The 22,082-nt window shown below is 36.1% G+C and overlaps 1 protein-coding gene and 1 long non-coding RNA gene across 2 annotated transcripts; both read left to right on the top strand.

Annotated features, from left to right (window-relative positions):
- The first annotated feature begins 1,567 nt into the window (after positions 1-1,567).
- LOC136810670 (uncharacterized) lies at positions 1,568-7,436 on the top strand. The gene is made up of 2 exons (XR_010847138.1): positions 1,568-1,702; positions 6,070-7,436. It is a non-coding gene; the product is annotated as an uncharacterized lncRNA (long non-coding RNA).
- Positions 7,437-11,187: 3,751 nt separating this feature from the next.
- Positions 11,188-22,005, top strand: LOC136810683 (syntaxin-7-like). The gene is made up of 7 exons (XM_067067258.1): positions 11,188-11,268; positions 19,419-19,563; positions 19,899-19,967; positions 20,393-20,456; positions 20,819-20,915; positions 21,205-21,282; positions 21,839-22,005. Exons 2-7 carry the CDS (start codon positions 19,503-19,505, stop codon positions 21,914-21,916), a joined length of 447 nt encoding a protein of 148 aa, XP_066923359.1. The 5' UTR covers positions 11,188-11,268; positions 19,419-19,502; the 3' UTR covers positions 21,917-22,005.
- The last annotated feature ends 77 nt before the right edge of the window (positions 22,006-22,082 follow it).

The following is a 22,082-nucleotide window of genomic DNA, read 5'->3' as shown; positions in this document are numbered from 1 at the left end:
TGATAAAATGACAGAATTTCCATCCAATTTTCAGTCTGATATAACGTAGCATCGTCTTTCATGGATTTCAGGCAACAATTTTTCAAAGGTGACAACTTTAAATCAAATGTTTCAGAAACTTCTAATACTTTCTTGTTTTGTCCAAATAAGATACCATAGTCAGCTTCAAGCAAGGCTCCAATGTCAGTAAGGGAATCACCAACATAAATACACTTCTGATGATTCCCTTCGTTTTTCCATTTCATTATCCAACCTCTCTTTTCTTGAGATGTTGACACAGGCCCGAAATCTATTTCTCCATTCATTAAAATGGGAGTAGATGAGCTTATAATTTTTTCTGGCAAGACCCAAGCCTTTAGAGATTCCTCCAACAGGGGTTTAAACCAATTAACTGATAGTATTTTTGTCTCAACATTGTTGTCTTCTTTTAACAGTTGAAGGACCTCTTTAGCATTGTCTTGAAACACAACCTCTTTTACAAGGTTTGAAATGTTCTTTGTGCTAATGTCATCAAGAAGATGTTTATTTGCAATGTCTACTCTAGAGCGTACATTGTATTCATCTAGTGACTTGAGAAAATTTAAAAGTCTATTCTCATTAGAGCTCCCTCTAAATAATTTTAAATTGTCTTCGTATGCTTTAGAATATCCAGCCAAATAATCTTTTGAGCGTTCATTCCAGGCTTCTTTGATTTCTTTTCTCTGTTCTTCGGTGCCTTCATTAACTCTAGTACATGCATGCAACGATAAAAAAGTGGTATCAAATTTGGTCAAAGTTGCATCAAAATCAGAAACAAGAAGAATTTTTCCTGTCATTATTCTTTTCTGTTTACGAAAAATAACATGCATTATCTAATGGAAAACTAAAAAAAATTAACAACAGTCGTCTTTGCATACAATTCTTTAGTATATATACAGTACATGAAATTAGTCCTTGTAAAGAAACTTTTGCTATTATACTTTCTTTCTGTGTATCAAATAAACATTTATTTATCACTATTTATCCCTGCAATGAATCCGCTCATTCCTTAAAAAACTAAAGCATATACATAGTCAAAGAATTACTTATTTTAACAACATTATCCTAGACTGCTAGATTCTGATCTGATGAAGAAAGTCTTTTTCTACAAACTGACTCAGTATCACCCCATTCCCCTCTATTTATAGTCCATTGTAAAAATTCAATAACTAAGTAATAAAATCAAAACAGATTAACCGCAACAAAGCCAACATCTCGGTCTTCTCGAAGCAGGAATATGAATTTGCTGGGCAACTAACACAGTGGGACACAAGGAAAGCACAAAGCACATTTTGACAGATTGACCTTTGGATTTGTTTACGTAGTTTTGAGGCATGGTATTTAACTTTTCGTTATCAAAAACGATATAAAAAATGGAAATTCAAAAACTTTTCACTAAAAATCAAATTTAATATATTTTTCTACCAAAAGATTTTCAATGAAACTCACGTGTAAATTTTAAGTTTAAAATATAGTTCTGATGGGTTTCATAGTCATCCATGACTGATTAAGATTGAAACTATATGTCACCTTTGATCCCGCAAACCGAGAGAGCATCATTGCTCAACTTGCTGATCTGGTCCGCCTTTTCTTTTCTGTTGACAGGTTGAGGTCAGCTGGTCCTTGGACACGTTTGCTGCTGGTACTTGCCCTCACCCCCTGTAGAAATGTCATTCTAAGATCGGTAAGTAATGTTTCTTTCACAGGAGGTGTTTTCCACAACCCTGACGCTTTTTTTGCTAATAGGTCACTGAAATCTGAAATTTTTATTGACACTTTGTTTGAAAGTTTTTGACTTTTATTATATGGATTATAATAATGCAATGATGGGCAGTTCCAGTTGGCTACAGGACAGGCTTGGCTAGTTGGCTAGTTGGCTGAGTGTGGTTAGATTGGCTAGGGTTGGTTTTAGTGAGGCTAGTTGTTGGAAGACTAGTTGGTTGGTGTTACATTTGGTGATGATGTTTTAGTACTCTCAGGTTCCAAATAAACGGGCCCCCCCCCCCGCTTGTTAATTTTTCGAAAATTTTCCAACCCCCCCGGACCTTATTAGGACCCCCCCGTTTATTAATCTCTAAGAATATTTTCAGCTGTCAAAGAGAAGGCCCCTTATTTTGCTCTAAATAGCCTGATTGTAGGCTATTTTTACCTTATTTTTGGGTTTCAGAAGTACAATTCCCAACCCCCCGGCAATTAGGTCCCCCCCGTTTATTAAAATCTAGAAAATTTTCCAACCCCCCCGTTTTCATTCGACCCCCCCCCCCGTTTATTTGGAACCTAAGAGTAGTTGTCTAATTGGTTTTGGCTGTTGTGTTGGCAGGTGTTGCAAGAAGGTGCAAGCCTAAGTGCAGAGGTAGTTTTTGCTGGTTGGCTAGCTCCATTCTAGCATTGTTTAGTTTTATTATATCATTGGTCATAAAGCTTTGTATCATATTTACTGGATGGATGGTACAATCATGAAAAATAAAATACTACTATACTACTACTACCAACTGTTCAAAATATTTCTTGCAGGGATTATTCAATAGTCGCCCTAAGATACTTATACTTACTTATTATATTATTTGGTCATCCTTATACACTTGCCAAATTCCGGACAGTTTTCAAAGGGGGTATAGACAAAACGCTGAACGGCAGAACGACGGAATGCCAGAACCGGAATAGCTGTTCCGGCCGGAATAGCTATTCCGCGGAATAATGATTTTTTTTTATATTTTGTATTCCGCGGAATATGATTTTTTTTATTCCGCTGAATATGATTTTATATTTTCAAGTATTTTTTTCCATAATCACCTCAATCGGCTACCTTTAATACACCTATCCCGGGGTGTTGTTTGGGATTTTATGTTTGAATGTTTCCCTTACATATATAACTAAGATATAATTACATGAAAACGAGGCCTGGCTGTATATGGAGGGCTGTAGGTAGATAGAGGCCTCAAGTGGGACGTTTATACAACTCGTGAACCACTTGGTGCTGACGTACACCTTCAGCCAAGTCTAAAAAAATACTCTGAGGGGTCCCTATTGGAGCTCTGGGCCAAGTCAAGCTAGCGAAGGTATGACATCGCTGAAAAATTTCAGTAAAGAACGGCTAGAAGTTGGTTCAGTGGTTTAAAGCGTTGGTTTCACGCACTAGGATCCCCGGATCGAAGCGGGTCAAAGCCACCTTTAAAATTTTTATCCAGGTTTTGATGTTTCATGTTTTTTTGGGTGTAGATTAGATTCCGAAAAAATAGGTCTGAAGTCCTGAAAAGTTGACGGAAGGGCGCTATGAGACCATAAAGGACCCGTACGGGACCGTGAATGACCCCCTCCCCTAGCGCCGGACTGGGTAGGTCTCACGACTTGAAACCTTTTGGAGACGTCAAGCATATCGAAGGGGAGGAGCATGCCAAATTTCATCACTCCACTGTTACCGGTCGCCGGGCTATGGGCCGCGCAAGGTACGCTGCAGGACGTCCCCGTACGGACAATTGCCGGGTCGTACGGCGTTTTTAGCTGGTCAAATTTTCCGTGACGTATAATTAATCTAGTTCTATCTTAGTTATATCTAAGGGAAACACTCAAAGATAAAATCCCAAACAACACCCCGGGAAAGGTGTATTAGAATGACTTCACAAGCGAGTGCACGAGTGCATTCCTTTATATACGAAAAACAGCCAATGAGGGAATGAGGTAGCCGATTGCTGATTATAGGTGATTATGGGTGGTAATGGGTGATTATGGATGATTGTGTACATAGATATACCCTCAGGGGTGATAAATGAGAAAGATTATTATTATAATAAAAAATCATATTCCGCGGAATAGCTATTACAAAAAATAAAAAAAAATAAAATAAATCATATTCCGCGGAATAGCTATTCCGGCCGGAACAGCTATTCCGGTTCCGGCATTCCGGCATTCCGCTGTTCTGCGTTTTGTCTCCACCCTTTCAAAGGACCCTCCCGGCGCTCCGGAAACTTTTGGAATTTTCCAGAGCAGCTAAAAAAACACTATTTTTATCTCCGGAAAGTTCCAGAGCTCTTCTAGAGCAAGTGATTCTTAACACAGCTCCAGAGTTCCGGTGCAGATCACACCGGAAGTGCTCCGGAATCTTTTTTTTTTTTTGTCTTTGTTAAGTTTCTTTGCTTGTTCGTGCATCTCCTCTATGTTTATTCCGTTCATTGATTGTGAAATCTTCAGTGATACTAATATACCTGAAAGAAACGTTTCTTTCAGGTACCGAATTATGTCATATTTTCTTCTTCCTTATCTGGGCCTGAATATTCGAGAAACCCGTGAACGATGATATTCAGTTTTCTAGAGTCAATTTCTCTCTTTTCACTTTCTTCCTTCCGTTTTTGTTCCTCGGCAGATCTTAAGTCTCCTTTTTGCTTCTTAGTAATTTCTTTAATGTCTCATTATTTCTGCTGTGTGCTTTATTTCCTCCTTTATCATGCTTCTTGTCTTTTCCTCCATTTCTTGTAGTTTTCCTGCCAGAAGAGTTTTGAGATCATTTTTGATGGAATCACGGGTTTAACAGTGTTGGTGTGGACCTTGTTGTTCAGTTTTTGTATGACGTCGTCTTTTTTTCCAAGTTCATTTTGCATCATATATTGAGTGTTTTTTCCCACTGTATTTCTCAGGTTCTTCGTTATTCGGACATAGTTTGAACATAAGTAATGATCGTTATAGGATGTCACGAATATTTGTAGTTGATACAAAGGTAGCTGCGTGCACTCATAATGAACTGATCTTTTACATTTTTTGCATTCTAAGCGATTCAGGTCTTCGTCATTGGTACATCTTGACAGGGTGCAGCTTGAGATGGTGAAGCTGCTTCGAAAGGCTGATTTTTATCCATTTTGATGTTATTTTCATGAATTTCGATGTTTTTATTTGTTTTCAGCCATTTTTTCGAAGAGCATTGCAAAAGCATCTTATCTAAATGACGTCAAATAAAAACTGGTACTTGTCACTTTTCAGCAGTAATCGTGAAACTTTGTGATGCCAGCATCACCTTACTTACCTTTAAGTACCTTTTGGTCTCTATTAGACGCTGCCCTACTTTTCCAGAATTTGGGCTGTTGTGGGTACTAACTGCTGTAAGGGGTGGTGTACTAAAAGATTTCACCTCAATCAAATGCAAGTAATAGGGTACTAACTGTTCAAGGCTGGTCTTATTTAGATCAATAATTTACAGCTTTTTACCATTTAGTAGAGGCTTTTTGAAGCTTTACTGAGGCTTTATCAAATCAGGTCAAATCTTAAATCCCATGTAGTCAAAGATAGCTTGTTTCTGCTTGTTGGACAAACTTTACTTAACATGTTTAGCCCTATAGCTTTTACCATATATGTTGGCTTTTTATATAAGTCAAGTAAAGAAAAATTACCAAGTTCAGTTTCAACCCGAGGGCTGCCTAGGGTATTAACAGGTTTCAAATAGTGCTTAGCTTGAGTGTCGGCCACTTAGTACTACGGGGTACTATTAACAGGGCCCACGCCATTTTTTATTGATTGATAATCGATACAAAATACCAATAGATTAATAATTGATGACATCGATAACTAATTGATTGCATCTATTGGATCGATAACAATTGATAGTTAATCAAGGTAAAAAAATTGTGAATATAGATTCCTTATCGATTATCAATTTTAGTTGATGACTAATGGATCGAATAATATAGATTATTTATTGTTTTAAATCGATGATTTATTTTATCGATTACGTCAGCCTTTGTTCATTCGTTCATCCTTTCATTTGCTTTTCTCAGGATTTCTAGGGATTAGTCCATTATTTCTGATTTTTAGCATAGTGACACAAAATGACAGTACCTAAAAAGTGACGGGGCCCGATTTTCGAGAAAAAAAATTTGAAGTTCCTTATTGACATTATTTACTTTATCCAGTTTTTAATTTAAGGAGTTTGGATTACAAAAATCCCTTTCACCCCTTGAAGCTCCCTTAAGAAAGCTACCCTTGCATTGCTCCACTCAGGGCCAAAATGAATATTTTGTATTCAATTCTCTAATTTTAATAAAAGTTATTTTTTTTATTTTTCAGGATGGAGAACTGCATGAAAGAGTGTCGCGTGCCACTCCTGTGGAATGCCAATGGAAGCATTGAGGTCATCCAACAAGATGATTACTCTGCTGAAGAAGCTGAAAAAATACTGAAGATCCTAGAAGGAGGGTACAGTGATGACAAACCTCTTCCTAAATCATGTGCTCCATCACCCAGTCCATCCATAGATTTAAGCAATGATCGAGACTATCATGAAAGAATGTTATCCTTAGACGAAACTTCAAAGAACCATCATCCTCACAATCACCTTACTTCTTCATTATGTTTGGACGAAATTAACTATCACATCAACAAAAGAAATCTTGTACCAGCAGCAATCACATCTCGTACATTTCGTCAAAATTTTAGTCATTTAAAACAACATGAATCGCGTCGTCTTCCTCAACAACAACAACAACATCAAACACAACAGCATGTTCAAGGCTCTCCTATCGATCGTGTCTACAGCTGTCCCATATGCGCCAAGAAATTTAGTCGAAAATTTAACTTGAATACACATATCAAATGTGTTCACAGCGATGACAAAGATTATATATGTCAATTTTGCCAGCGTGCTTTCAACCACAGCAGTAACCTTAGAAAGCACATAAAAACGGTACACGGGGAAGAAAAAAGGCTTCCATGTCCTGAATGTAAGAAACCATTCAAACACAGTGAAGCCTTGAAGAGTCATCTTAGAGTGATTCATGGGAAAAATTCTTTTTAAAGGACTTTCTTTCTTATTTTTCTACTATGCTACAAATGAAACATAGTAATATGGAATTTAACTACACATATATACAATACGTGATTTTAAATCGGATATATCTTTTTACTAATTTTGATAGCATTTTCTTAAACTATAAAAAGAAAAATTTAGTTTAGTTCTTGTTATACTTTTTTCCGAATTTAACGAAATCAATTATTTTTTTATATGATTTTACTTTTCTATTTTTAGAATTTTTAGGTGATGTATCCCAAATCTTTTTTAACTATTATTTTTTATAATATTATTTACCAACTTATTAAAAAAAACATTAAACAGAAAATGCTAGGTACAAAGTGGGCTTTACCTTGGCCTTTTTGCCTGAAATATTCATCAGTGACTTGATGAATGAACTGATTAAATTCAGACAAGAAGAAAATTAAGAAAGGCTAAGGTAGGGTCCACTAGATTATTATTTACGAAAAAATTATAAATTGAAAAACCAAAAGTGATATTTTAATAGAATTTTTTTGTTGTCATTTTTTACAACAACAATTTTTGAGATTTTAGGTTTTATTATTTTGTAAGGCTCCTTTTTTGGTGCAAAGCATTTAGTTTTTGATTCAGACTACTAAAATAGAAAGAAATTTAGAGGCAATAATGGATTATTCTTTGTTTGTTTGGCACTTTAGATTAACGAAATTTGAAAATATTCTAATTTTTGTTCCCTATTGTTCTCTATCGATTTTTGAGCCGAATAAAAAGCCTTGTTTTTTACAAAATTTGAGAATTAACATTTTTGTGAGCAAAAATCTTGAAAATTTATAAAATGGGTGTACTAACTGGGAGTTATCAGTGTTGTAACATCTGTTCATTTGAGATGCCCAACCCTCTGTCCAAATTTTGCAAAACCTTGCTACATTTTTTTACACCAAAACGCATCAAATCTCGAGTCGCTAATCTGAATGAAATCTGAAGTTACTTAGTCTTTCTTGTGTAAAATGCCTAAATACAACAAATTTACCTTCGCTTGATCCGAGTAATCTTGTTTTGCTTTCTTTTGTATTTCAGCATAATAAACTAAAATATCATTTTTGACATGGGTCAGGAGATTTGGAGTAAGATTTCTTGATTGGAACGATTGAGTATGGAATCCATCCAATAGAGGATGAAATGCATTTCACAGTCAAAGCTGAACAATGTAAGTCCTTGACTTTATCTACTGAAATCTGTGCTATAAAATGGCAGGCTGTACTTTTTTCACCATTACTTTCAATGATATAGATATAATTAAAAATGATAAGTAGTTAGAAAGATAACTTTGATCCAACTGATGTAAGTGTTGAAGAAATTCCAGTTCGAATATACTCCCTTGCAGAAAGATCATGATCCAGTGTGGTTTATTTATTTATTTATTTATCTTTTGGATTGTTAACCATTGCTACGGCGTGGCATCAGTACCAAAAACAAGAAATTTAAAAAAAGATGTGAGAAACAAATCAAATTTAAGGCTTGGTGACACGAGAAGTTTTTTTCGCGTTGGTGCAATGCAACATGCTCCATCCATTTCCTAAGTGGCTGTACTGCAGCACAATCCGAATTTTTGTCATTTTAGCGTATTTGATTGATGAGAGAATCTTTTTTATCATCAACATGAAAATACGAGCAATCTGATTGGCTGAAAATAGGTTCATAAAACCTGTATTTCATATTTTACGCGTAAAAAAAGATACCGTGTTCAAACGAAGGGGTCTGGTAAGCAAAAGATCATATTTAGTACAACTTCAAGTCGACGATAAATCAGTTATCACACTTTGGCAATATTCACTCGTAAAATATTGGATATATTTTTCTCGTTCAGAGTTTTCTATACTCTGTTGTACTTGTTACCATGCAATAATTATTACCTTAAGTTGATTAATTTTCGCGGAGACTGTTTTTTGTGAATCGAAAATTCACCTAATTTCTTTCATTTACCTAGGGGTGTTTGCAAAAGAGCTGATTTTTATTTTTTTTGCAAGAACTGAATTTCTTTAAAGTACTAAATTAATGGGGCCTGGAATTTCCGAGTTATTTTTTCCCGAGTTATTCTGCATGTGACGTGATAACTTCAGTTTTGATGACGTCACCACAAAAATTATAACTCGAGTTTTTTTCGAGCTTTTAACTTTTCGAGTTATTTGACAAATTTTAACTCAGCTTTTTTTCGTGCCTTTAATTTTTCGAGTTATTTGGTATTTTTTAACCTTTTCATTCATGTATAAAACATCAAATTTGGTCAATTTGATCCAAAATTACGAGGTTTTTAAGTTTTGCCTGAAAAGGCTTGTGATGACGTCATCACAAAACTTTCAACCTTCATAACTTTTAATAGGAAGATTTTCAAGGCATGTTTTGTAACTCAATTTTCATCAGCATTTCATGCTCTTTCCGCTGAAACCATCAGATTTTGAATATTTTCAAAAAAACAATTTCTTGCCCAGCCACCTGATAACGTCATCTGGAAGGTGGCCAGGTGGAAAATTTGGTGTTACTGTTTGAAATTAAGTTTAGACCCTCTAAGGATCATCTGTGCCAAATTTGATGCTTTTATCACCATCTGAAGTATTCTTACGTTTTTATGTGCTACCAGACCTCACTAATAATATTTAACACAAATCTGCCCCTTCAGGTAACAAGCTTATATATAAACAAGTCAAATTTTCCATAAATCGAATATCTACTACAAAAATATAATGTAAATAACTCGAAAACTTTGAGGCACGAAATAAACCAGAGTTAGAATTTATAAAATATCTCGAAAAGTTAAAGGCACGAAAAAAAACCCGAGTTAAATTTTTTCAAATGATATACATAAAATTTCAATTAACTTTTTAAGGTGCATATTATAAATACCCACATATTATTCATCAGAAACACACAAAACTATTTCCTTCAAAAATACATCCATATCCATACACCTTATCGGTCCTTCTTACGCCGGCCCTTAAATTGGCGGTATTTTTAGGGTAATAAAGCGTAATTTAGCGTAATAAAGGCCGGCGTTAAAAGGGCCAAAATGTTGCAAATTTTACTTTAAAAGTTGCGTTAATTTTTGACCATTTTCTCTATTTAAAGGATTTTGAGTATATAATTCGAAGACGAAAATTATCCATTGATATACTCCATATCTAAAACTTCGCAAAAATCTGTGATTTTCAATGGAATTTTCAACAGTTTACTACTGAAAAATGATATTTTAATGTAAATTGACGCATAAATAGGCATTCTAACAAATTTTGGCGTTATTTACGGCCCTAATTGGCGTAAGCCCGAAATCAGGCTGTGGCGTAATAAGGGCCGGCGTAAAAAGGGCTGATAAGGTAGATATTTTGCTTCGATTTTCTTTTCAAAAGACACTGATATATTGCTTGAAAAAATGCACTGATATTTTCTTTTTAAAAATTCACAGACATTTCTCATCAAAAATACACAACACTTTGTTCCAAAGAACAAAAATAATATAATACAAAAAAATACGCATTTTCCAAAATCCACAAATATTTTCCTTTAGAAATACACAATACTTTGTATTTTGAAAGCATCCTTTTAGTTCCTGTATGCCAACTTTATTACCCTTGGTGAGCTTGGCTCAATGTTTTTGCAACTTTTTGTTTCGACTGCTGAATCATTTCAGCTCTAAAATACTGTTTTGTATTTTTCTCAGGTTCAAAAAACACGGAATAAACACGCAAGGAGTACATGATCAATAGATGAAGTGCGTTTAAAATGGAAACAACATAAAAGTCAACCAGCGACCGGTGTAGCTTTGTTTTTTGGCCAAAAGAAACAGGAAAACGAACACATACCACAATCACCGTGATGAACAAACAATATGTTGCTGTTTTCGTCTCATTGAACTGTTTCGGTAACTTTCGAGCACGAAACGCTTGGACAGATGCAAAAACAGTAATCAGAAGCACAAAAACGAACACAACCATCATTTGACTCATATTGTCACAGTAAAGTTCTCTAGTAAGTTCTTCATGATACATTTTTGCTATAACTCCAATAGGATTCTCGATTGATGAAATGAATAAAGCAACAGCCAGAATTAAGAGAAAGATAATAATAGTGAAGGCTTCAACACTTTTTGAGACTGTAATCATCCGTTTAGATAGTCGAACTTTCGATTGAAAGGCGATCAACATTTTATGTGTCTTAGTGAGTGTTATTGTGTAGATAATAATCAATAATGTACCAACAGTTATTGGCTGGAAATGACATAAGGTGAGTGTTGGATTAAGGAGATAAAACAAAGGCATCAGAATGGTCAATAAAGCATGACAGATTAATGAAACAATCGAACTTTTCAAATCGGACGACAGAATGATCGGTGTTTCTCTGTATCTGACAAAGGTGTATAAGACGAGCAAAATGTATACTCCCTGGATTGTCAACAATACCAACGATGTGATAATTGCTGGAGAGTTCAATTTGACCCCAATATTTCGGTAAGGATCAATACAGTGTGTTTTATTCAATGACGATTCGGTAAATTCTGGACAGGGATGACACCTGGACGTCGAGTAATTATTCTTATAGTAATTGGTTGGGCATTTTACGCAACGCCAGGCATATATTAATTGATTCGGGCCTTTCTTAAACTCCTCTTTCTTCGGCTCAAATCCTCCTGGACATTTAGAAGGACCACATGGGAATGTTTGATTCAAATCAACCGAAATTCTTTTCAAAACGTTTTCTGACATTTCACGGTACCACACAAAGCTTCGTCGATCAATGTTAAAATGTAACGTTTTCAATAATGCTTCATCAGATATTTGTCCCCTTATATATCCAACTTCGTTAGTGTATATTAGCAGAGCTGGATTAACCAACCAGATCGGTAGCATAACAGCCTCAATCATCTCGTCTAGAAGGGTCTCTTTGTTGTCAAACTCCTCAATCATTTTATCAACATTTGTATAATTTATTTTTGAGAAAAATGCTTGAATCAAAGAGTCGTCTGTAATCTTCTTATAATATTTCTTTCCTGGTCTTTCCAATTGAGTTTGGATATCTGAGTATTTGTACCGAATGTCGTTGTACTTTTGCATAGATAACATAGGGTGTTTTCTGAATAAGTGTTTTTCTATTTGGGATGTATCTTTGGCTTTGACTGTGAAACCAAAGGACATATCAGAATACCAAATCCAAAGACGATGCTTGATGTCCATGACATTATCGATGAGCTGTGAACGAACTTCAGAGCTGCACCATACAATGATTAATTGAATATGTGGGTTACCGACAACGAAATCTCTAATGTGGGTCAAAGTTGTTTCATTAATTTCAGTGATGATTAATTTCTGTACGCAGATATTGTTGTCTTCTCGGATTCTTTTCCAGACTATATCACTGTGTAGCTGTGTTAATTGCTGATTGATGTTGGGTAGAATTAAGAGGAGGATATTTGATGTATTTGTGAGTTCTATTTCTCGTTGAATACTATCTATATCAACAGTTACTTGATCGAAACTCGGAAAATAATACTTCAAAAAGTTTGGATGAGTGTTTGGGTGACTTTCCTCGGTCACGGCAAACAAAGGGATATTATAGCTTGACAATAAATCAGCCACGACTTTGTTGTAGTGGTATGGAAGAAACGAAACGACTGCTAAAGTCCTTGTGGAATCGTATTGGAAACATGTACAAATCTGACACCCGTTGCAATTCTTTCCTTTAGTGATGATCTTTTGCAGCGGGTTAAACGGTTTTTGTTTCAGGAAGATTTCTAGTACCGCACTTACCAATCGATCAAGGCTACCACAAGCATTCACTAACTTAAAACCAATCGTTTTTCTTGAATTTGTTTTTGCCAATTGTTGACCGATGATGTATCTCAGCTTCAAATGAAATCGGACAATGTTTCGATCCAAAGTTGTCTCATTGAAAGACACCAATGAGAATATGTTGACATATTTGACGTAATTGATCTTGTCCACGTGACACTGTGTCACATTCACATTACCAATCTGCCCATGGATACCTTGAAAGCAACAGATAATGGATAGGAATCTAAACAGCTTCCATAATTTCATTTTTCTTCTAGAATTTTTAAATGTCCAGCTTGAAAACAAGTTCACTCTACCTTGTGAAATTTAAACTGTGAAAAATTTTCCAATCAAAATGTGGTCTGAGAAATTGCAGGACTTTTTTATAAGTTTCGATTAAAATTGGAAAAAAATCATGTTTCCATTACATAGTGGTTACCCCCTGCCAATGAGAAATTAATGGCATAGGTTCTTTGATCTCTCTTTTTCCCTACTGAATAATATGCTTAATCTTGGCTTATCATGGATTAGGGCCAACACATCAAGAGTTGATGATTTGATAATGTACACAGTGTTGTGAAAACGCCAGGTGTTTCTAGTTCAAACCAAACAGATATTTGTGATGAAATTTAATTAAAAATTCCCCCAAAAACAAGGCCAATGCTTCATACTGTTTCATAGTTAAATAGATTCCCATTAATTATCAAATCAATGATATATGAACGAGACAAAATATTTCTTTGCTATTTACATAATAAAATGCTTGATACCATTTTAGTTCCAGACATAATATATCATCCCGTACATAGAAGTATTTTTTCAGCTTTTTCTTATCTCACGGCATCAATTTTCCTTTCTTGGTTCGCTTGGTTCTTCTTGGTTGAAACCCTGAAATTGAATCACTATCACCAATTCTTAGCTTTCTAAAACTAAATTTAATCAGCTTTTTTTTCAATTCACATCGTATATAATTTGGCTTGAACTTTTTCCCTATTACTTTTTAGCAGAAGTTTCCGACTAGAAATTGTAATTGGATATTTCTTTTTTAAGCTCTCAAATTAAATTACTGATCATTTCATCTTAGAGTCCCAAAGTAAGATCCATATTTTAAAAGGTTTAAAATTTCATACAGAGCAAAGCATGCGTTACCCTTTTTTCTTTTCATAAGACAATTTTCAAAATTTCAATGAGGCTCATAGAGATAAAAAGCAGAAAATTAAAAACAAAGGTAAACCCGCAATGGCTGAATTTTAGGGCGTACTAGGACCTGGACCGGACCTTTGAAAACCTGGACCACGGACCTTTACGAAAACCCGGACTCCCTCGTAAATTTCGAGAAAACGCAGACAACCCTCAAATTTTTGTGAAAACACAGACCCTCTCAAACTTTCGAGAAAGCACGGACCCCCTCAAATTCCATTTACCTGATGAACGTGTAAGCGTGAAACAGACTGTAGTATGTTTAAATTTTTGAAGAAAACTTTGTGGCTTAAAATGAAAAAAAATCGAAAAATCCGAGCTTTAACCGAAATTCACTGGTTCTAGAAACGCTTGTATTCTCGAAAATTTTTATTCTTCGAAAAATGATATCGTGCGAATTATTGAAGAAAAAAACTCATTTCGCTGAACAAAGAAAACTCGTCTCTCTCGATTCCAGTCGTTTTGGGTAAAATTTGAGTTGTTTAACATCCCTACGACAAATTCTCTTCGCCCAATGATCTGTGTCAGTGACACAGGGTTGTTTCCATGCTTGAGCCAACTAAGGGTGTGGAATATCCGCGTTCAATAAAAAAACGAGTCTTTTGGGATTCGGAAAATCTATTTTCATGAGTTTTGATTAATTTTTTGACTTTAACTCTAACAGTGATGATTGTAGCCTGAGAATCCAAGCTCATAATCTTAGAAAACACAAAAAATCGCTGAAATCGCTCAAAGTTCTGAAATTATAGAGCAGGTAGATTAGTCTGGAACAGAATGTTCGAAACAGTCTGTGTGTGAACCCTTGTTGATCGACCTCATAAACTTTGGAAACCCAGGCAGACATTCATAATCAACTTGCCATAAAAACCCTTTAACAAGCTCTAAAAACTTTGAAAACTGCTAAAAACCACATCAAAACATCAGCTACATAGTAAGGGGCCAAGCCTGGGATTCCGTGACATCTTTTTTACGACCTAGCCATTTTAAGTCTATCCCAAAAAACAGTATATTACAAGATATTTTTGAGAGGGAGGACGCGGATTAGGCCCGGGAAAACTTTTTGTGACCAAAATAGTGACGTCATAGGCAAAACTGCAAGGGAAAGTAAGGGGTAGAGAAATAGCAGATTTCCAAAAGTCAAAATAAACGAAAATGATTGGTACCATCTCATAGAGCATGAAATTCTAAGCAAAAAATTGTATAATAACAACTCTCTGAATAAAATACACAAAGAAATACAGCCGCTTTAAGACCAACTAACTGTCAGTCTCTACTGTGATTTGACGATGTGATTTGAATCTTGTCTTGATCGTGCTGACGTCGGTATGTTTTTGAATTGTTTTGGTCACAAAACGTTTTCCCGTGCCTAATCCGTGTCCTCCCTCTCAAAAATATCTTGTAATATACTGTTCTTTGGAATAGACTAAAAATGGTTAGGTTGTAAAAAAGATGTCACGGAAGCCCAGGCTTGGCCCCCTACTAACATGTATTTTAAACTTCCAGTTAAAAATGAATCTATGTTTTCATTTTCATTTGTTTTCCTTTTTCTGCCGAGTCAGCTTTTTGCCATAAATTATGCGCGCGAAAGTACTGTTAGTAGTACGCCAAAATCAGGCCAATCAAGCCGAATCTCCATTGCAGCCATTGCAGGGAAAAATCTCCCTGCAGGCGAATTAGCTGCGTCAAGCGTTAAACAAGCATCAAAAATATCATAAACTAGACAGTGAACAAAGTATTGTATTGCCTATGATGATTGTAAATATGATTTCAAGATTTACTTTTTGATTATAGATTACTTACTTGTACTTGCTGGTCTAGTCCGTTTGACAATGTTTGCGGCTCGTCTGGGATGAACATGTTCCTTGCGTTTCAGTGCCTCTTTGTTGAAATTGTCTTTCATCAACCCAGTAGATTTCATCACTTTGTCTTCTAGTGTCTCAGCTGGTCCACCAATTCCCGTACGTTTGTTTGTGATGAACAAGAGTCTTTTAGTTAAACATTGGTTTGATTGTCGTGCCAAGTGTGCGAGATAGCTTTATTGTTGTTTTGATATGACAGTTGCCCGTCGATGGTTCGTCATATTTTATCTCGTCTCCGAGATATCGAAAAACTTTAACGTTTTCGATCGGCAGATTCCGAGGTTCAGCAATATATTCAGGGTACACCTCTCTTCTCGGGTGGTTGCAGTTGTACGTATACGATATTTCAGTTTTAGAAAATTTATTTGTGGAGTTAGACATAACATAGTCAATGTATAAATTATATAAAAGCGGGGATTCAGGACCACCTTGACGTTCACCAGATTTCAAATGAGTCATTGGGAGTTTCAGACAAGAGTTGTATTATAGGAGTCAACAGCTTGAAGAACATCAAAAAGTTTGGTTGGTCGATTGGGTTTGAAGCGTTCGGATATTGATTCCAACAACCATTCTCTGATAATGTGGCCTAGCGCTGAGGTCGACAAATAAGACGTATACCGGCTTTCTAATAAAGTCAGTGATTTGTTGGATTCGTTTAGTTATGTAGATACCATCAAATGTTTCTTTCCCCGAACGAAATCCTTGTTGCTGGTCCATTAGCGTTTTATTGTTCCACCACTTGATTCTGTTTATAATCATGATGGTGAGAATCTTGCACAGGACTTAGTCGACTTGTAACGCTCTATAGGTTTTAGGGTCGGATAGCCTTCCCTTTGAGGTTCCTTTTCATAACGCAACTAGTTTGGAGTGTGTCAAAGAATTTGGAATTGCCTGTGATTCCAAAATATCTTTGAGAAGGTAATGGGCTTAGGAGTTCGACAGAGTCTGTGGTGTATTTAAGAAATTCGGAAGGAGCAACTGTTGACGCCGTTCATTTTTTCATCGATTTCAACACTTTCTTCATTTGCTCGAGTGTCGGTAGATTTTGATTGATATCGTCTTCATTGTCCTGAAGCATTTCAATGAAGGATGGGACATAATAGAGTTCATTCGGAGTTTCAGCCTGATCGTTAAGCTTCGTGGTGAAGTGGTCATAAAAATAGTTTCTGAGTTTTTCGGAGTTATTCCTTCGAACATTTTTGAACGAATGACTAACATTTTTCACCTTTCAGAACAGTTCGTCAGTCTCTTTACGAGTTTTGTGCTGGTTTATCGTCTCAGTTTCGCGTCTTAGCTTTTCGTTACGTAGGTATTTCACACGATTCTTTATCTTCCTGGTAGCTTTCTTGAAATCTTGAGTTCCTTTCAAAAAGGTCATTCTGTTTTCAAGAAGTCTATTCAAGTAATCGTCGTCTTTTAAGTCCTCTTTGGATTAATTAAGGAAGGAAAATTAGCTTCTTAAATGCAAGGAGAAGGTTTTGAAATGTATTTGAATCGCAGTTTTTCAAAATATCTAATATAGATATCTTTATCTAACATCTTCGGCTAATATATTTCGAGTCATTCATCGGCCTTTAGCTATAGCGAGGCCCTCCGAGGTAGAGGCTTATTCTATTATCATTCAACAAGGAGAAAAATCAGAGCAACCATCGAAATCCCACTTATATTATAACAGATGCATGTGGAAATATCATTCTTATTTTTCCAGTTTTAATGATAATTCAAGGATTTTTTCTGATGGGACAGCACTTACCTTTTTTAGACAAGAAGAGGAAACTGACTTATCTGAATTTAATGAGTTAATCTCGTACACCATACTTTTCTAGCGCTGATTCCCTAGAGGAAAATACTAAGTTTGACGCAGGCACGACGCAACGGGTACGGCAGGTACGGCGGCCGCCGTACCAGATTTTCACAAAAATACCCGAAGTTTTCCTCTTCGTCGGTAAAATCGCTATAAAATCGCTTAAATTTCCTCCTTCGCCGTACCAGATATAAAAAACTTCCGTCGTGCCTGTGACGGACGATTGTTTAGTACCACCCGATTTTTTAAAATTCATAATCTTTTGGATCAAGAATCGGAACAAACAGCCGAAAATTGAGGAATTTTGGAAACCTTACCGTGATTTTTTCCTGAAGTTTATCTGATTTTGATTTTTTCTTTCAAGTGTAAGCCTTTTATGTCGGTGTTTTTTTTTTAGATTGTACCAAATTGTCTTTTTGGGTAGCTCCAATTTGAGACAACTATTCCGATTTATTGTGAGAAAAGGTGATAGGATGAAATATTACTATATTATTTTTTTTAGTCCGGCTTTAATTGGATGAGTTGAACAGCTACAATTTAAGTAGTCCCTGTCCCTGTCGAAACACGTTACATTTACTTTGCTTTCTTTACAGTGATGGTTTAACCGTCCGTCACCTTGTCATATTCATGATATTCACGACGTAATGTCTTATATGCGGCACTCAAAACTGCCCGTGCATTTGCCACTAGTATTGTTGTTTAACTTCAAAATTACTGGCAAACTTCCGGTCTTTTTTGGGTGCTTCTGAGCGAGCATCACGCCTAAAATCGGGATACTTCATTTCGTTTCTTTGCGTAGAAAAAACGTGGGTGACGTCTAGTATAGACCAGGTGCTACCGTATAAAACATTCCGTCAAAAATAAGCTCAAGGCTATTACGATCCTTAAAAGTGGGGGGCGTACGGTATTTCGGAATAGCGGAAATCGACCTTTTTTTTTCGGAATTTCAGAAATCGGGCAAAAATCCTTCGGTGTTTCGGATTTCTGAAATTGTTTCGGTATCGGAAATCCAAGAATTTTTGCTTCGAAATTTCGGTATTATAAAGCTTTTATTCCCCTTCTCAGAATTCATACATGAAAAATCAAATTTGATGAAAAATTAGTCAAAACGAGGAAAAATACCCAGAAAATCGATATCGGAATTGCAATTATTTTTTCACAGAATTTCGGAAATTTTGGCAAAATGATTCGGTATTTAGGAAATCGCAAACCTCGCACGCCCCTCACTTAAAACGGGAGTATGAGTATGCACCCTTAAGAGCGGCACATACACATACCCCACACATACCCTCTATTTGCCTAACCCCGCCCGAGTCCGACTGACCAATAACTTATGCACAAATCTGGTAATTCGCCAAAGAATAGTAAAGTAAGGATCAAATTCATTTCTCGTCGATTCAAAGGAAAAAATTTCGAATCTTATCTTTGAAGTGAAATAATTCATAGCATACCAAATTATTTTTGGAATGTGAGTGTTCGTGTTAGAGAAGTAAGTTTGCATGATTCACTGAATAAAGTTGCGGTTTTCGTTCAAATTTTCAAGAAATACGAGGATAAGCATTTTTGATGCATTTGCAAAAAAGAAACATAACAACACCATGACAATATTCTATAGTACGTGAGATCAAATGATGCCTTCTAAGCAATTTATAAACGACATTTTTGTTGATTTTCTTAGAATATTGATGATGAGTCGGTTAAGTAAAATCTTTATTTCAGCAAAATCTTAAAAGAAAATTATTGATCTTCTGGTCTTCATTAGTTGTTTGAGATGAGGTTTAGCCTATATCTTCATGCTTGACAATAAGATATAATGTCTTCTACCACGCTGTATAATTTGGTTAATTAAGTTGAATACGATGCTTGATTTATAATCATGATAATTATAATTTTTCATTTCGTTGATTTTCTTTGATGAATTGAGAGCATTGAGAGTGTATTTTTTACTTGTTTCACATTCTTTTCAGTTGACAAAACAGCTCATAAAAGACACACACAAACTCACCAGTGACCTCATACCTTATACGTACATCAGCATCTTTCAAGTAATTATGTCTGTAAGTGACCATGGTACTAAATACAGCTCGAATGGACAAAATTATTCCGATGATGGTAAGTTTCAAGACAATATTTCACATTATATTTGTAGGGTTCGGTATTTAAATAATCGTGACATCTTTCACCAGTCATGGAACACAGTATTCTGTACCAGAGTGTATTTCACGTTTATCGTTTCGTTTCTACGGCAATGAATTTTGAAATTAGCCGTAGATATCGGGTCTGTGCACAGACTAGGAACACACCCACACGAGGGTGTTCTATTCGAAGGTAATACGTATTCTAACTCATTTTAGAGAGCGGTTCAAGAACATCACAACGGCCCCCACAATTTAGCGATTGTTTCAATATTCTTGTCTACTATGCATACCTATGATATCTATTTCAAGGTGGTGACACAGAACTATCAAACCTTTTTGATGATGTTGGACGCAACATACAGCAAATTATTCGAAAGAGTAAGCCCTTAAATGAATAACGGGAATTTTCTTTATCAATCGCGTGAATGATAATACTGCCTTTACTCAAATCAAGACAGAGGCATTGAACAACTGTGAAAGGGTTTTCAAAGGGTTATTTAGCGATCGCAGTGTAGTGTTCGAGCATTTGGCTACGGTGCGCAAGGTTTTGGGTTCAACCCCCAGCTGGGCCATACCAAAGATTCTCATAAAGGTACTTGATACCCTCTGTTTGATTCTCAGCAATTAAGAGAGTGATTAAGAGTAAGTGGATCATCAATCCAGGTAGAGAGAGTGGCGCCCTCCCCTACCTTCTGGTAGATAACTATCGGATAAGGAGCCTTCGGGTCTCTCCCGACTGTGGTCGCAAACTTACTTAATTATCAACCTTTAGATTTTTTCAAATCTATTATTCTTTTCTTTAGCTGGTTTGATGCAGAAACTAATCAATCAAAGAACGACACTTGAAAATGAAACTTTCGAAAGGTTGTAAGTTCTAATTCGAAAAAGGGTATCTCAACTATTATAGGTAAACCTTCCAACGATCTTGTGGCTGGGTAGCTCAGTCGGTAGAACATTCGCCTTTCAATTAAAGAATTGTGGGTTCGATCCCCGGTCACCGCCAACTCTTCGAATGAGTAGCTTAGATTGGATAACCTGATCTATGTGATAAGTTACTGGGAGCTGTTAGTAGGTGTGGCGCTCCACCGCGGAATTCTGACTAGATCTTGCGCAAATAGAAAAGGGAATAGTTTTCCTTACTCCCGGCCCTGCCGCCGACAGTCAGATGGATATAACGATCACTAAACGATCGGCAATGGACTACAACATTTATATCTTTAAATTTTTAGACAAAGCGAGCAAAAAAATGCAAACAAACTGATCAAGGATACTTCTCTTCAATTTCAAATATTGGACAATCTTCAAACTACAGACTTTGAAACCGCGGTAAGTTTATTTATATTAGCTCCTGCTGTGGAACAACTTTTTCACAGTATTTTTTGAAGCTACCTCACTAGCTCTTACCATTTTTCAACGTTTTTCGATTCTTTCTTGTGATGGAACTGACTGAGTGAGCTTAATCGGAACTGTTTTTTTTAAGGGTGATATTTAATACGTATGTACTCTTGCAAAGCAAGTTGTATATAACCTACATATCCTACGATGGAAACAGCATGGAAACAGTTAGCTTTTTCCTGTCTTATATCCTGACTGCTATTCATGTTCTTTTCTTTAGAGACAGAAAAGTATTCAACAAGAAAAATTAAAGCAGAACTTTTCTGACGCATTGAGGAATTTTCAAAAGGTGCAAAAAGTAAGATAGATGCATTACTACTTAATTGTGACAACACCCCTGTTTTGCAGCCCCGGTGGAACTTTTTCCCTCAGTGGGGATAAAAATTTCTATTGAAATCCCAATGGGGATAAAAATTCTTTTGTTCCAATGTTAAAAAACGCAGTGGGGATGGTTTTGGAGTACAATTTTTAAACATGGAATTTCGAGTGGGGATGAAATTCAACGGTATTTCCCCACCGGAGACGAAATTTTTGCTTCATTTTCCAGTGGGGCTGGGGTCCCAGTGGGTCTATGACACAGGGGTGACAGCTTTATTCGAGAAAAAAATCGTTAATACCCATCGTTGTCATAAGGAGTCAAGCTGGAGGTTTGGTTGTTTCAGTGCTCGCCTGTGTTTTTGCCGCTTTAGAATTTTGTGAAAATCCCTGTCTTTGTGCTCGAGTAGGGTCCAATCCACAGGATGGTCGATTGTCACTGGATAACGAAGACAGAAGTGTTTTTAAGGCTGTCTTTTTGGTTTTTGTCTTATCTTTCACCCTCCCGAAAGAACATATTTATTTCCCCTTGTATACAGCTTGTCGCAGAGAAAGAAAAAACAGAAGTACAAAGAGCTCGAGCCTTACCAATCGACGGAAGTCACCATTTAAGGTAATGTCTCACACAACTCAAATGCTAAATTTATCGCGATACTCTCACTTCACGCCAACCCTCGATGAAAAGAAGTGTAAAAAATGTTTCAATCAAGATGTGTTGTTTACTGTTGTTTTAGAATTAAATAAAAATGTGAATTTCAGAGAAGACTCTAATCTGAGGGTATT

This window comes from Clytia hemisphaerica, unplaced genomic scaffold (genome assembly GCF_902728285.1).
Source record: "Clytia hemisphaerica strain Z4C2 unplaced genomic scaffold, Clytia hemisphaerica genome assembly, whole genome shotgun sequence".
Classification (NCBI taxonomy): domain Eukaryota; kingdom Metazoa; phylum Cnidaria; class Hydrozoa; order Leptothecata; family Clytiidae; genus Clytia; species Clytia hemisphaerica.
The sequence above is the reverse complement of the archived record's forward strand: the minus strand, read 5'-3'. Positions and strand labels throughout refer to the sequence as shown.

Bases quoted from the DNA above. Each gene is read 5' to 3' on its own strand.
- LOC136810683 (XM_067067258.1), top strand. From the start codon at position 19,503: ATGTCTGTAAGTGACCATGGTACTAAATACAGCTCGAATGGACAAAAT. The intron at 19,968-20,392 runs GTAAGCCCTTAA...TCTTTTCTTTAG, and splicing joins ACAGCAAATTATTCGAAAGA to CTGGTTTGATGCAGAAACTA. The intron at 21,283-21,838 runs GTAAGATAGATG...CCTTGTATACAG, and splicing joins ATTTTCAAAAGGTGCAAAAA to CTTGTCGCAGAGAAAGAAAA.